This window comes from Narcine bancroftii, chromosome 3 (assembly GCF_036971445.1).
Source record: "Narcine bancroftii isolate sNarBan1 chromosome 3, sNarBan1.hap1, whole genome shotgun sequence".
Classification (NCBI taxonomy): Eukaryota; Metazoa; Chordata; class Chondrichthyes; order Torpediniformes; family Narcinidae; genus Narcine; species Narcine bancroftii.
The window spans coordinates 113,789,967-113,807,273 of NC_091471.1; the positions used below are offsets into that span (position 1 = coordinate 113,789,967).

The following is a 17,307-nucleotide window of genomic DNA, read 5'->3' on the forward strand; positions in this document are numbered from 1 at the left end:
TAAGGAGTTTGTATGTTCTCTCCGGGTCTGTGTGGGTTCCTTCCCACATTCCAAAGACGTAGGTTGATTGGTCACATGGGTGTAATTAGGTTTGTTATATCTAAATTTAAATTAAATGGTTCTCAAACCGTCGCTAATATTGGGGAGATGTTGGCTGATGTTGCTACAAGGTGGTATCAATTTCTGCCCCCCCCCCCAAAACCAATAGAGTTTCATGATTGCTCAAGGCCATTGGGGCCAAGTACCTGTTTTGAGTCTCCACTGTGGATATGCTGCTTCTGTTTCTCTTCATAGAGCTGTCGCAGCATTGAAAGAACCAGTTCATTTTCCTCCAGGTCGTTTTTTGGCTTCATTTTCTTAAAAGAAAAAAAATGAAGTGTTTTCAAATGAGCACCGTCTGACAAGGAGCAGTGTTCCAAGGCAGACCCAGAACATTCCTTCAGTTGTGAGATTCGAGCAAGATGTGGCAACTTCACATTTGAAATGTCAAGCTTCAGTCAGCTATCCAGAAGTTATTCGGACTACAAAAAAAAGCTTACGTCGTCAAAGCAACAAGAAAAAAAATTAACTTAACCTGCCATCCCAGTTCATGTAAAAATCCCTGTGACCCCCTTTCTTCTACTAACATTTACCAGGAATATTGTTTAAATAAGGCTCAAATTATTGAGGACCCTTTCCATCCAGCAAACAATATCTTTGATTCAATACCAACCGAATGGAGGTCCAGGAGCATCAAAATCAGGTCTGTCAGGTTGAGAGATAGCTTCTTCCCGGGGGCTGAGAGATTGATTATATAGTATCCTCCAAACTTGGGTCTCTAATAAATCATTCCAAAATATTCAGAATGATTTATTTTAAATTATATCTTTATGTATATATCTGATTATTTGGTGCTGTGTATTTTGCATGTACTGAGGTCCAGAGAAAAGCACTTTCATCTGGTTGTACGTGTACAGTTAGATTATAGAAAACTTAATAAATGCTTCATCTCATTCTTATGTTCAAGTTCAAGTTAGATGTTATTGCCTGTTTCCTCTTCACTGGATGTACAATAATGTATGGAAGCGCCAACTCTCTGGAGAAGAATAAACTCCAGAGTGTGGATAACCCGGCCTGCAATATCACAGGCACCAGACTTCACTCCATTAAGGACATCTAGATGAGGCAGGGTCTTAAAAAAGCAGCCTCTATCCTCAAAGAACCCCACCACCTAGGCCATGCCCTCTTCACTCTTCTACCATCAGGGAAAAGGTACAGGAGCTTATAGACGAGCACTCAGCAGGACAAGGACAGCTTCTTCCCCGATTCCTGAATAATCAATGAACCAAAGACACTGCCTTACTTTTCATCTAGTTTTATTGTTAATTTTTTTTATATATAGTAATGTTGTAAGATGGTTATAATATGAATGTTTGCTCTACGACGCTGCTGCAAAACACCAAATTTCATGACTTGTTCATGACAATAAATCCTGATTCTGACTCTGATGTACGTGTGTGAGGGAAGTAGGGGTTAGTGGGGTTATCAAGTTATTTATGAATAGCATTCTGCAGTTTTAAAAGATACGAGAGAGATAAAGGTGGGTGATGTAGACTAGGGAGACAAGCAGCGGAGATTATATTTATTCAATTTGCACTGACTGCCAGGTTAATCCACTTAAACACTTGTTTGCTGAGAAGCATCCTTGAAAGTATACCTAACAAAGGCCCCGGGCCCGAAATGTTCCTATGGATGCTGCATGCCCTGCTGAGTTTCTCCAGCACATTTGTGTATTGCCCTTGACCTCAGCACCTGTAGACTTTCTTGTTTAAACTGTGTAGAGCTTCAAACTCTCATCCAGTTCATTCCTGCCTCCACAGCTGCTAAAGTGAAAAAAAAATCACCCTTAACTGCACTTTTATCTTAATTCAACGCATGCATGCTCTGCGCCATTGTTCTGTGTCATCTGTTCATTTCAGTTCTGCAGGCTTGCTAAACTGCAGGTCATGACATCATGGTCTCCTTCAGTCACTGATTTCAGCAACATTTTATGCAGCAAGTTTCTTTCTTCACCAGCAAGGAAGGCCAGAGAGAACAAATGAAAAGCTAGCAAATGGGCAGGACTTTATTATTATGTCTGAATGATCATCACATCATCTTTAAGAGACTACAAGAGAAAAAAAGGTAGCAATTTTAGGATAGTGTGCAAACAAAAGAAATAATCTTAAAAACATTCCCAGAAATTGTAATCAGTTAAAGATTAAAAGATCAAAGGAAACTGCTTGTGGGCTGGCATCATTACTTCAAATACAAGCTGACACAAATAGCCCCGTGACATTTTCTTGTTTATTGCTAATGAAGATTAACCTTTATCCTCAGGTTTCAATGCAGTGGTTCCAGGAACCATTTTGTGCTAACAGCTAACAAGACCCAGAGTTATCAAAATGAGATCTCTCAAAACCTTTTGAATTGTAATTTAAAGCACATAAAATTTACTTTCCATATGAACTGATCTTAATGTAAATGGAAACCAGGAGTTTTTAAAAAAAAATAAAAATACACCTCCTTTACACATTTTAAAAACGTAATTAAAGGTGAAGGTAAGGGTTCCATTATTGTCATGTAATACTACATTAAGAATGTAACATGCATGAAATTCTTTAACTTTTGTTTACCGCAAGGCAGACAGAGTCGCCACTAAGTCCAGCACCCCTCACAGAAACCTACAGCACCTGTAGGCGGTCTCCCCTCCAAGTACTGAGCAGTCCTGAGCCTGCTTAGCTTCTGAGATCAGACAATCTCAGGCATATTCATTAGAACTTTTAATTACCTGAACCTCCTCAAAAATTGTTCCTTGGTCTTTGTTGTTAAATGTGGACAAATGTTTCTGAATTTCCACCTTTACTTTTGAAGGGTGTATGCCTGTGACAAGAGGGAAAATTGATCAATAAACCATAGCAGACCAATTCAGCAGTTTCAATTCTGACTCTGAACTCCCTTGTTTCAATTCAAGGAAAAGATTTCTTCAGTGTTACCTACCTCTCTGCAGTGCCATTTTTACCTTTGAACTCACTTTTAATTTTTTAATCAAAGAAACCATTGTACCTCTTGGCTTGACCCAATCAAACACAAGACACATTTTTAAATTTTAATTGTGTGTAATTTAAAACAATTTGACATATGAATATTTTTACAAGAGTCTTCCATCATGTACACAAGTACAGATGCACCAAAATTTTTTCTTGCGACAGCCAGACGGCTTAATTTGACAATGAATTTCCATTTGGTGATTTAGAATGCATAGGAGAGAAAAAGATGTTAGAATGTGAAAATTGAAATCACTGCCTAGTAAACTGTGCTCAGTGAGCAGGCAGCTCTGATCTCATTAGATCCAGGTCAGAGTTAATTCACAGCAAAATCTCATTAAGAAGTTAATGGTTACATGCAGCACCAGAGCTCTCATAGAGTGTGCTATGTGGAAATGTGACCAAAAGAGAAATAAACACTTTCTTGTGCAGCTGCAAACCAAGTAAGCCATGAAAGCAAGTCAATAGGCTATTTCAAGTCAGGGCCGGCGACAAGAGCAGATCTAAAACTTAAAATTTACCTTTCAGATAGCAGGCCTAAAAGGCTGCTCCAGCGTACCATTCACATCGAGAGATGCCTCATAGCGCCTTCTGGAGCCGATGGAGGCAGGGCGACTGCTGCCGTAGTGCCATCCGCCATAAATACATGGCAGAGCAATGGACGTCTTTCCCTATCCATAATCCCCCCACGCAGCTGGAACCACTCTGTGGTTCCCAGAACAGTTTCAGCTGTGTGGGGAATTATTGGTAGGGAAGACACATTTTGAGCCGTAGAAAGTGGCCCTGAAGGCCGAAGTAGCCCACACCAGCCACCCCCTGATGGCTCCTGCTGCCTTACGGACCCCACTGCCCCAATGACTCCCGGCAGCAGCACCTGCATTGAGGGGGTCATAGAGGGAGATGGGTGAGTGGGGAAATGGGTCACAGTCTTACGGCATCATCAGCCCAGCCCTAACCAGTGGCATTCTGCGACTATACATTCAGGTCAGGCGGCGGAGCGCTGTGCTCCACCAATTATCCTTTCACGAGAAGGGCTGCAATCGGCGCTTAGGAGTCTGGCACAGCACATTCAGAAAGGTATGTCTTTAGGCGTAAGGGTGAAGAACGTCCACCTTTACAGATGGGTGTTTTCCCTGCTTGAAAGTGCCTAATGTAAAGATCACTACATTGTCGTGCACATTTTGGATGTGCAATCTTCCATAAATACCTGTAAATTGTGGGTGAGACCTTTGCATGGCAAGAGTTACAACAGCTTGAACCTCAAGTCAAGGTGAAAGGTGAATATATCAACCACCTGTACCATTCCTTTGCTTGCCTCCAACATTTTTTTTTCCTCAGATGAAGCAAGGACGTACTCCCATTTCCCTCAATTTATTCACAGCACTGGATGAAGTATCCTAAACATTGGGGCAATCAACCCCTTGTGCATACCCATCTTTTGCTTCTTTAAATTGTCCTCTTTTGCCCTCTGCCTGCATTCTCAGAGTCTTGAAATATGTAAAACTTTCTCCAATTCCAATGAAAGATCACCCCACAGGAACCTTCATGACTTTGTGTTGTGACACTACCAGATCCTGCATAACCGGAACAGCCTTCTTTTGCATTTCCAAATGTCTTAAAGAGCATATTTTTGGAATTCCAACATTCACAATATTCCAGACTTGTGGTCGTGATAATCTTGCTATCCTTCTCATCAAAATCACCAGAGCCAACATCAGAAACAAAATCTCAGCAGCAGTATTATAAAACTCTTGCCTTTACTGGCTGGTACTTTCTAAAAAGAAATCTGAATTACACTGCAATATCTGTGATTGCTCGATCTTCACTTTCCACTGCCTTTGGGAAAACACCCAACATATCAAAGATCACATACCACCCAGTCACACTCTCTTCTCCACCCACCCCCCCCCCCCCACCCCTCTTCCATCAAGCAGAAACCACACAAGTTTGAAAACAGGCACCTCCAGATTCAAGAACAATTACTTTCCTGCTATCATTATTAGGTTTTTGAACAGGCCTCCCATTAGTTAAAAAAAAAAGATGCCTTGCATTCTTGGAGTGTAACACAAAAAAACCAACACTGTTGTTTTATTGTAGCACCATCACCTGCTCTTTTGTTTTTATTCTGACACTACTTGCTCTATGATGTATAGATAACTTGCCTGGATAGTATGTAAAACAAAGTTATCCACAATATCTTGATACACCTTACAATAAATAATTCATTAATCCATGCAGAATAAGATTATCCATTCAAAGTCTGCAGAAAGCAGTCCAGCCAGACACCCGAATGTTCTCCTTGTCATTAATAAGACAGGGAGAAACATCAGGTCGTTTCTGCCTGATGGAAGGGTGGGGAGTAGGGGAAGAAGAGAGTGTGACTGGGTGGTATGTGACCTTTGATATGTTTCCTGTTTTTCAAGATGAGACTTCAAAGCATTTCCTTTTCCTCATGGATGTAAAAAAAAAACTCCCCAGAAGAGCAGAAGAATTTTCCTCTGAGCTTTTGCCAATAATTATCCTTCAACATTACTGATGCAGAATATTTGGTCATTTTCACTGATTGTAGGAGCCTGCAGTGTACAAAGTGAACACCACATTTCTACTATTGCATCTCTGGCTTTACTTCAATGTAATTAACTAGGCACTCCCAACCCCATGGATGGAGCATGAAAATGCTCTATGCAATTATTGTACAATCCTAACTGTCCTCCAACAATCTCCCAGATTAGTGGGAGTTAAGACTCAACCACATTGGTGGGTACTCTCCAGACTAGGAAAAGATGGTATAGTCATCTTTTTTTTAAAATGGCAATCCAGTAACTTTCATGATCATCATAAGGAAATACCAAACTCATTCAACTTGCATTAATTTTATGTTCCCCAGTGGCCACGAAGAACTGGACTGACAGCACGGTCCTCTTTATCATCTTAAACACAATGATAAGAGGACTTGAATCTCAGCCATAAACCAAGTCATCAGCCTCAGCACAAGGAAATCTAGGAAAAGGTGCCTCTTTTAAAAATAAAAGGAACATTTACCTTCTATCTTTTCACATAACTTGTGGAGACAGTTCAACGGACAATCCTCACACAGCTGAGCTGCGATCTTCATATGCTGATGCACAGCAGCTGCATTGAATGCTTGCTTCAAGGTCATCATGATTTCATCAACCTGTTGGGAAAGATGCACAACAAAGGCTTTCAGTGAGAAAAGGAACTGATCCACAGCAACCTCACTCCTCTAGGTATGAAATAAGGAGATGCTATTGATGTAAAGGTTTCCAGATCCTCTTCAGCATACAAGTTCCTTTTCAATATTTTTATTGGTTTTATCAAATACATAGGTACATGATGATAAAATAAAATATTACCAAATCATATATTGAAACCTATGTTACATTAAAAAAAGAAATAAAAAGAAAACCACTATTCTAATTATCTAATATTGATCCCCTCCCTTCAGAGGCTACTGGCTTAACACAAACAGTCCTCTACTCATAATAAGATATAAAGGTTGGGATCAAAAACCAGAAACTAATTAATCTTACAAATTTTGAAAGAAATTAAAGAAACAAAGTTAAGAGATTCATTTCAGTCGTGGAGCATCTATTTTTTTTCCTAAGTCAGACACATCATCACATCGGACAACCATTGAGTATGAATGGGAGGACAGCATCTCTTCATCTCATTAATATGGCCCTTCTAGCGATAAGGGAAGCAAAGGCAACTACTTGGGATTGTGATGCAGTCAATATCAGACCCGTTGGCCCACTTATTCCAAAGAGAGTGAGAAAAGGATTTGGAGTCAAAGACAAGATACGAAATACCTCTTTTCAAAAATTGGAAAGAGAGGGACGTAACCAGAACTTATGATGCAGTGTACCTTCTTCCATTTTATATTTATCATATTTTGAAGAGAGATTAGAATAGAATTTAGCTAAATGAACTTTGGAACAGTGGACCCGGTGAACTACCTTAAACTGTATTAATGAGTGTCTAGCTCAAAGAGAGGATGAATGCACTTGCTTCAAAATAGTTTCAGAAAATGACTGTTGAAAATCCTGCTCCCATAGTTTTTTTTTTAATTCTGTCTCGGGAACTATCCTCAGAATTTAGGAATAATTCTCAAAGACCAGATACACCCCTTTATAATTTGGTTGAAAATTCAGCAGACAAGTTGTTTTGTTTGGATAATACTTGAATGGAGTGTGTATTCCCATCAGAACTCAATGTATAAGTGATTTAAAACCCAAGGAATGCCACACATCTGCCCCCCTCTATCGTGACATGCCACAGAATTCAAAAACTAATTTACTTTACATCAATACGCACAAGCCATGAGGATTTATAAGCATAGGTGTGGATTGTCCTTCACGATCGGGACTCAAAACGTGCCGAGAGAGGAGAAAAGTAGAAAAACACAAGGTGGAGATGCCCACAGGGATTTAAAATGTGGGGGAGGCGAATATGATCCCAGGAAAGTGGAAATCTTTCCTGCTTTTTTTCTAGTATCGTGCCAGAGGCCCACATTGGCCATCAGGGTCTTGTCCTGCATACTTAAAATTCCAAGGGGGAATGAAATCTTGACCACAGACAGAAGAAGCCCTCCCAATCCCCACCAGTGACAAATGCCAAATTCAAGCTCACTTTTTAATGTTTACTTACACATAAGTATACTTCACAAAAGGCATAAAATTAATCAATTTTTCCTACTGAAAGTGATGTTCCTTCCAAGTCTTTCACTCAAAAACACAAATACTCCATAAAATGATGAGAAATCAGTTGCAGTTGACCAATACATTATTTGATACCACAACCACTATCCATCTACATAACCTTTAAATTCCCACCTGCTTGAACCAGAAACATCTCCCAGCCTTGAGAATGACTTGCCACTCACAACCCTCTAAGTATTTCAGGCAAAAAATTGTATAGTAGCATAGACCAGATACCATTTTTCTAGCTATTTTGCCTGTGCCTACCACCCAGTTATACCCACTACTTCACCCTTTCCCAATATCCGTGCAATTTTCCTTCTAATAGTCAAGATCAATAGCTAAAAATTCTTGGCAAAATACTTGTAGACAGGATGTTATCTTTTGTGAGATTATTTAGAATTAAGTGTGTCACATTTTAAAAATGAGTTCTAAACAAACTTCTGCTGGGAGTCAGCGAGTCAGATAGCACCTGTGGAAACAAAGGGATCGTCGACTTTTCAGATGGCAATCCTGCATCAGGGCTCAAAAAGGAGTTCAAAATTTATGACAGAAATGAGATTGAGATAGTGGTTCATGGATCTTTGGAAATGTATTCCTTATAGGACACTGAAAGCAAACTCCCTCAATGTTTTAAGCCAGAGGGAGACAGATTATTTTTTTTATTTTTCACATTATGAACCATATTAACCAAAATACACACAAACATTTCCCTCTTGAATATACACAGTGTCACTTTCTCCCCTTTATCCCCCCTCCCTTCCCTCCCTCCTTCCCACCCCCCTCCCTACCCACTAAACGTTCAACATATACAATACAATAGACCCATTAAACAATGTAATCACACAATGAAAATAAACAAGAAAATTGTGTCATCTACTTTTACACACTGGGTCAGTTCATTTCGTCTTCTTCTCATTCTACCATTTTAGGGGGTGAAGGTCTGCGGTAGGCCCTCTCTGTTGTGCTCCATGTACGGTTCCCAAATTTGTTCGAATACTGTGACTTTATTTTTTACATTATATGTTATTTTTTCCAGTGGAATACATTTATTCATTTCTATGTACTATTGCTGTACTCTCAGGCTCTCTTCTGATTTCCAGGTTGACATTATACATTTTTTTGCTACAGCTAAGACTATCATAATAAATCTTTTTTGTGCTTCATTCAATTTGAGGCCTAATTCTTTACTTCTTATTTACTTAGAAGAAAAATCTCTGGATTTTTTTGGTATGTTGCTTTTTGTGATTTAATTTAATACCTGATTTAGATCTTCCCAAAACTTTTTCACTTTCTCACATGCCCAAATTGCATGTACTGTTGTTCCCGTTTCCTTCTTACAGCAAAAACATCTATCTGATACTTTTGAGTCCCATTTATTTAACTTTTGAGGTGTGATTTATAGCCTGTGTAACCAATTATATGGTATCATGCGTAACCTCGTGTTTATTGTATTTCTCATAGTTCCGGAGCATAGCTTTTCCCATTTTTCATTTTTTAGGCTTTATGTTTAGATCTTGTTCCCACTTTTGTTTGGGTTTACAGCAGATTATTGATAACCAAAGGAGCGAAGGTTATCAGGGAAAGGTGGGAATGCAGAATGCTCAGGGATAGCAGTGTTCCAATGAACCCAAAGTAAAGATCTTCCTTCAGGTTTCTCGAGGTTGATCTCAAGACACCTGCTGACCATTCCATCCACCATCTCTGCTGGATTGTAGTGTGACTCCAGTGAAAAGGGAGAGAGATTAGAGGGAAGGAATAATAAATGTGAGAAAATAGTTGAGAAAGGAGTGCCAGTAAAGCTGATGACACAGTCACATGCACATGTGGGGAACTGCCAGAGATGCATCTCAGAACAAAGTAACACTGTTGGAGTAGCAGTTAGCACAAGGCCTTGACAGCACCAACAATCAAGACCAGGGTTTGAATCCCACGCTGTCTGTAAGGACTTTGTACGTTCTCCCTGTGTCATTCTGGGGTTGTAGGTTAATTGGGTGTAAATTGGACAGTATGGACTCTTGGGCTGACATGGCCTGTTACCGTGCTGAATATCTAAATTGAAATTTTAAAATTTAAATGGGTTCAAATAGAATTTTAAGAAAACATTAACTGAACCTTTGAAATATGCCATTGATGCTTCAAGTTATTTTAATACTTATGATGATGCAGTTAACAATTCATGACAACTAGTAATTACATATTAACTTACAATGATACTGTTCCTGATATTGTAAATTCTGCCACATGACACAAAAAGAAACTGATCATCTAAACACATTGTGATCTAGATACTCATAACTACTGAAGCAAAATGACAGCCAATATTTGAAGGCTTGGTAGTGGGAGTGCAAAAATAGCCAAAAGGAAGTTGGAGCTTGCAGGTCCACTGTCAGATATTTTGACTGTAGAGGTTAGAGGTAGCCAAGGACATCCTATGAAAATGCCAACACCATGTAGCTATCAGTATCCACACTTCCCCTGCTGCGATCCAAGGAACTCTGATGTGTGGAACTGTGCAAGTGGATACTTCTCACATGTTCATGATCGAACAGAAATTAAATTTTTATTTCATTGTAAATTTCGGGCTTAGTTATTTGACATACATAATTAAAGTTATTGAGAATATGATTCAATTAATGCAATTCTGAGAATTTTTTTTTAAGTGATTAGGCACATGTTTAAATCCAGCATAGCTGGGAGGAACAAGTGACTTTAGGCTCATGGTTTCCAAAACATTCCACCACTGGGATTTCCTTGCTTCACAAAATTGAAGAGATTTATTGATATGAATCACCAGTAACTCCAGCATCACTAAACAAGGTAACAACCAATTGGACCTTGGCCTTTTTCAGTCAGCAAGTTCCACCTTCCAATGATAGCTGTATCAACAAGAAAAACATTACCTCATTTCTCAGAGGCACCTGCACCACTGTCTCACCCACCTAGTACAAACTAATGTGCAAGGTGCAATGCAGCCAGAAAATAGGTGAATCATAACCATTAAATCATTCTTGCCTACAAGTACAGTGCAACTCGCTGTACATGGTGCAAAAGGTGAAAAATAGCAAGTAACCATTGCAAAAGAGAATGGCTGACTCCTCACATCAAATAAAGGCCAACTTGAGAAAAATAAATATTATTTCAAAGATTTTCATGAGACGCAAGGGGCTTTAAATAGATTAAACAGTTAGGTTTTCCTTTTAATATCCATGTTGGAAAAACTAACGTTTGTGCACATTGTTTCCGTTTATATGCAGCATTTAATTAAGGAAGGAATGGCTAAGGCAAAATTACTTTTGCAGCATCTATATGGTGCTGATCATCTCTCAGCTAATTTGTAGCATTCAGATCTACTGAGTATTTAAAGCAAAAATGACAAAGATGATGTAGTGATAGATTGATACTGATATTCCTGACCACAAGAGGGAGTCGGAGACTGGTTTGTTGCAGCTCAAGTGAATTCAAGATGGATGCTTCCACACAGTCTTAAGTTCTTGAGCTAATATAGTTGTTTTAAAAGAACCTGTTTGTTTCAAACATCACTTGGTACCAAAAGTAAATCAAAAAATTCTGTGGACACCATGGTTGAAGTAAAAAAACTCAAAATGCTGAAGAAGCTCAGCAGGTCAAAAAGTATCCTTTTTGTAGTAGCAAAGGTAAAGATACATAATTGATGTACCTGGTACCAGGAGTTTGCATGGTACCGGAAGTGGAAGATACACCAGGAGAGTGCAGAGTGAGAATCAGTCGATATCAGCAGAGAAATGGAGAGTGTAAAGACTCCAGATGCTGTAAAGTGGACTGGAAATGTCGACCACGAGTGAAGGCTATTCAAACAAACATTCATGCTGTACCTGTAAGCCATTGGACTCAATATCAAACCTACTTACCTTGGCGGAGCCTCAAGCACTAGAGGTTTTCTATACATTTGTTTTTGCCGAGGAAGAAGGCCAGGCCAAGTTCGACAAGGTTATCAAGATGTTTGAAGAACACTATTCATCAAAGAAAAATTAAACATTTGAGAGGGACATGCATGCAGCTGCAGGGAAAGAGCTTTGATACTTTTTTTTAAACAAACAGATTTGAAATTAAAAGTAGAAACATGCAATTTTGGATCACTGCAAGATTCAATGATCCGTAATCAAATTGTGTTTGAGATTATTAATACAAAAGTGAGAGGTTGCTGCTAGAGACAGAGCTTACCTCAGCTGGAGCTGTGAAGATATGCCACAGCAGCTCTGCAACATGCAAAAAAATTTGGTCATAGTGCAAAAGCCAGTGAAAATGAAGGCAATAGTGTCGGGACACACACAAACAAAAAATGAGAAATAGGAAACAACAAAAAGATGGAGAGACATTCAATGCAAATGATGTGGCACTCAACATGCACCGAAATGATGCCCCACCTATGGAAAAGTCTGGTGTAAGTGCAAAGGGCAGAATTATTATGCAAAGCAATGTTTTTCCAAAGTGAAAAGCATAAGTGAAACTGTACACACTACAGAATAAATTGCTCTCAGTTGATTCAGTTTTTGTTGGCATGGTAGTGCAGGAAGATTATAAACCAACAGACACTGAATAGCCAAGCATGAACAGAGTCGAGCAGGACAAGTGGACTACAATGTTCCCTCTAATTTTTAGTAGTTAGTGTGTGTGATGGAATATTTAGGAATGTTTTTGGGAGATAAATTGGTAAAATTAGAGTAGATTACATACATACACACACTTTAAAACAGATCGTATTTGAAATACTGAAGTATTCATATTCAGTGACTTTACGTAAACTATGGAGAATGCAATGCACATTTCACAAGTAGGTGCTAAATGAATCTCATAAAGAGATGGAGAGAGAGACTGAACAGTGTCAGCCAGGAGAAGCTTGTTGGAAGTGAAACAGAAGTCCAGAGTGGTGGATGGCTGGAAGTGCTATCTGTCTGATGTTTCTCTTGGAATAAGCAGAACAGAAAGGTACTCTGTGATAGCCTGAAAGAAAGAGGTTATCAACTGGAGAACCCTGATGGGGCAAGTTTCAACAGCAAGACATTGAGGTGACTAATGGTGGTACCTCAGTTGTGGAAATCCTGGAAGAATTCTCTCTGCAAACCTATGAGAACTTTACTGAGCAGTAAACATTTACCTTTTGAGTACCAAAGCCTGGTGAAATTTATGCATGTTAAATTCTGTGCAGTATAAGAATTGCCTGCAACCAGAGAACTTGGAAGAATGAGAAGTGAGATTGAACTGTGAACCAAAGAAACGTTCTTAAATTTACACATACATTATATACACGTGCGCTTAGAATTAGAAGGGGGTTAAGTTGGGTATTAAGTTAATAGTGATAAGTTAAAGTTTGATTCTGTTTTCATGTTTAAAGATAATTAAAAACAACTTTTGTTTAAGTAATTACTTGTTGTGGTGAATATCTATTGCTGCTGGGTTTTGGGGTTGTAACATGCGCACAAAAATCTTATGTTGAGCATTTTTTTTCCTGTGCACACAGAATGCTTCTACAAATGTAAACTTGAAATTGTTTCAAGATAATTTTGGCACAGCCTATCTCTCATGGCTAACCAAACTGTATTGGCATGTTTTAATATAAAACAAGTATGATTGGATTCTATGATGTATTTAGTTAAGACTTTACTTTATTTTAGGTAACTAATCTCTTGTGCAAACATTCATTTAGTTTGTGCACTGTTTGCAAAATGTGTGTACGTGCACACTAGCACAGCTGAGAGAGAACAGTGGTGGACAGTGTCATTACATACAAATGGAACAAATATTCCTTTCAAGCTGGACACAGGGGCAAAGGTCAATTTGATCTGTGAGTACGACATCAGGGCAATGAAGATTACACCATACATCCATGCAAATCTTGTATAGTTCAAGGCCTACAATGGAAAGAGCTCTGGGTCGAAAGGTAAACTCAAGGTGAAAGTTAAAGAGCACCACAGTGGTCCCACTTGGACATGAATCATTGCTTGGTGACAAAGCATGTTAAAATTTAAACCTAGTCAAGACTGTGTACACACCAGGGGAATGTATTGTGTTAGCTGATGCATTATCCAGGGTAATGACACAGGATGAAGCACACAATGAGATTTCCACAGAAACAGAGGTGAATCTCCACGTGAACCTGATCACTGAATCTCTTCCTGTATCTGACGTGAAATCCAAGCAGATTGCAGCTGAAACAGAAAAGGACACTGTTCTACAAAAGGTCATCAAGAATCTGAATGAAGGATGGCTTAAAGATGAATGTCAGCCATACTACAACATTAGAGCTGAGCTGAGTGTTCTCAATGGGCTTCTACTCAAGCAGAAGTATCATTCCTCAATTACTGAGGTGAGTTGCTAAAAAGGGTGCATGAGGGACACTTTGGAATAGAAAAATGCAAGAGGAGGCCAGAACTACTGTTTATTGGCAGAATGGTTTTCAGCTGTGAGACCTGTTTGAAACACCATGCAAAGCAGGCAAAGAAACTCATGATCATAAATGACATTGGCAGAACTAGGGCAGAAAGTTGGGACTGATCTGTTCCACATGGATGGAAAGAATTACTTGCTGGTTATTGAATGTCTATCGAACTATCTGGAAATTGCACTGCTTCCTAATATTTAGTCTGCTGTTTGTGTGAAATCGATCTTTGAAAGACATGGAATTCCTCAAACTGTTTACAGTGGGAAAATGGATCATGCAACAGCTGTGGAGAATTTCAGAACTTTTCAGAAGAATATGATTTTCAACATGTGACTTCAAGTCCTTTGTATCCACAGTCAAACAGTAGCAGAGAAAGGAGTTCACATAGTTAAACAGTTGTTCAAGAAAGCCTAGGCAGTGGGTCAGATCAGTATCTAGCTCTATCGAGCTACAGAGCTTCGCCACTTGAACATGACATGTTACCCGCTGAGCTTCCGATGGGACTATGCACCACAATTCCCTACTCTGCAGATCCAAACAAGAACAGAGATGTCAAGGATATCAAACAGAAACAAAAGTGTCTGTAATGGAGAAAAAAAGCAAACTATGACGAGTCAGAAAGAAGTTTAGGACCACTGGCACAACACGACGTAGTAAGACTCAGAGATTCCAACACTTAGGACAAAAAGGCTACTGTTCTGGAGGAAGTAAATCCAAGATCCTATACTGTCAAAACAGAGGATGGTCAAATACTGAGAAGGAATCAGAAGAGCCTGCTGAAAATGCAAGAGGCACTGCAGGAACAGACAAAGGCAGAAAATCCAGCCTGAACAGCGACAGAGGAAACACCAACAGTGATAGACAGTCGTGGACCAGCACAGCCGACACAAGCACCTGTGTTAAGATCCTCACGCGCTATCAAACCCCCTGACAGACTGAATCTCCAAAAGGAACTGCACACTTAAAAAGTGTGTGCTGCTAATGTTGTGTTTATTTTTGTGTTGGAACTTTAAATTGAAATGAATACTGTATTAGTGTGTCATGATATTCCTGATCACTAGGATTCGGAGACTAGTTTTTTGCAGCTTCGGTTGGATTCAAGATGGATGCAGTCATGAGTTCTTTAGCTAATAAAGTATAGTTGTTTTAAAAGAACCCAAGCTTCTTTATTACAAAAAAGAAACATCACAGATGACCAATGTGATTCTTAATATCTTAATATCTTAATGACACAGAAACTAACTTCACCAGATGGTGACACCATCTGGTGTCCCAAACCATGTATTCCAAACAAGCTTGCATGAACATCTCATTGCCCTTAGGATCTTTTGTCCCAGAATAAAATCAGAACCCCACAAAATCCAAGAACTGTATCACAACTCACTGATGCAATTCATTTATTGATTTCACCCTGACGTCAAAAGGCTAAGACAATGCTTTTTTTTGTATAAAATTGCTCCAGAGATTAGGCATATACTCACCAAGGCCTCATTAGTACACTGAAACACATAGCAGACAAAATGGCAGCTGGCACTGTCTGGATTCTCCCTGCAGATGAATCCAAAGTGATCCACATGCTTAATTCCCTATTTATAGAATGATGAGGAAAATTATTTCATTATTTGTAAAATGTTTTTGCAATTTACATTTATAAAGCATATAGCTTGCATTTTGCAGAGGTCTTAATAGGGTCAGAGAACTAAATTACTAGAATTTTGCTCAGCACAGAAATAGTTAACACTATTGGAAATGAAGAGAATGAAGTTAAATTGGGATGTTCATGTGGAAAATTAACATTGTGGCACAGATCTAAACAGTCTATTTTGGACATGTACTATTTGTTGATAGGCTTGTATATTCTGAAACAGAAGTGTCACAATTGTACTCATTACATTCTCAGTTGTACAAGTATGTTTGAGAATTTCCAGCAAAGTAAAACATTTGCAAACAAAGTAATTTCTGTATAATTATGAAAGTCATATCCATATCTACTGATCATTTTTTTTAAAAAAGAAGCAAGGGCAACTAACACAATTGCTAACATTTTCATGCAGCAGGCTGTCCCACTGAACTTGGCAAGAAAGTCCCACTGAAGACTCCATCGTGGCTGCAGAGAACACACTACATCGTAGATGGCCAAACAAATGGCTCAATGATTGGTGGTGAGGCAGCATCCCAATTCAAGAATCCCAGATTCAGCCATTCTGGACAGCAACCAAAGATGCAGAAGAGATGAGAGTGGAAGGTTCAACTGCCTTCTGCTTTGTTAATAAGAGTGAGAAAGGGGACCTGCAGCAACACACAGACTTGCTCAGCTGCAGAAACAAGATGAAGTTGGTCAGCTGATCGCCAACCAACCAAATCAGGACAACTTCCTCACAACCTTTCCACTACTCCCACTCCTGCAATTCATATTGCTTTAGTTCAGAAGGTAAGGTTCCTCTCGGGACAACACAGCCATGCAACCCTCTTAACAATAGACCATTTCACTAAGCAGAATGAGTCCTTTCCCTGAGGCAAGGAACTGAAGTACAAAACATGCTCCAACTGATACCCACATAAAAATTACAGCTTAACATAAAAACATATAAAGCAAGATGACTTTATTGTTAGTACTTTTATCTCCAAATAGAGAAGCTAAAAATATGTTCAGACCAAACTAGAGGAATTAAGTGGAAGGGATGGACAGAAATATCAACTGTTTTGTGACCAACCTGAGAACAGAAAGAGATTTCCTTGAAGCTTTTCCCAATCATCACTTTCTTTGTGTCAGGACTAATGAGGTAAACTTCTGACTGGCCAATCTGAAAAAGGAAGCACATTTTTGATGAAAATGAGGAAAAGAGAGCCAATGAATCACAATGTGGAATCTACCACCTTATTTGAACTGGGTACCATGGATACAGCTGTATCATGGTGATGTCACACAAATACCATTCATTATGATTTGCCAACATGACCACTCTCCCATTATACCCCGATCACAATCAGAAACAATCTTTTTGCTGCAAGTGAGAAGCAATCTGAACGAGTAAGAGCAGAAGTCAAATAGCAAGCTACTACAAGGGTCAGGCACCCAAATAACTAGCAACACCTCAGATAC

At 39.1% G+C, this 17,307-nt stretch overlaps 1 protein-coding gene across 11 annotated transcripts in view; it reads right to left on the bottom strand.

The window, feature by feature from the left end:
• Positions 1 to 17,307, bottom strand: part of LOC138757498 (TBC1 domain family member 1-like) — a 312,814-nt gene that overhangs the window by 114,182 nt on the left and 181,325 nt on the right. For 9 of the 11 annotated variants that reach the window (XM_069924958.1, XM_069924959.1, XM_069924956.1 and 6 more), the window contains exons 3-7: positions 16,919 to 17,008; positions 15,686 to 15,790; positions 6,108 to 6,240; positions 2,810 to 2,901; positions 246 to 356 (exon numbers count right to left, since the gene is read on the bottom strand). In XM_069924958.1, coding sequence (XP_069781059.1) covers positions 246 to 356; positions 2,810 to 2,901; positions 6,108 to 6,240; positions 15,686 to 15,790; positions 16,919 to 17,008 — 531 coding nt within the window. Of the gene's footprint in view, positions 1 to 245; positions 357 to 2,809; positions 2,902 to 6,107; positions 6,241 to 11,673; positions 11,760 to 15,685; positions 15,791 to 16,918; positions 17,009 to 17,138; positions 17,229 to 17,307 lie in introns of those variants that run through there. The other 2 variants (XM_069924965.1, XM_069924966.1) reach the window with 2 other exon arrangements.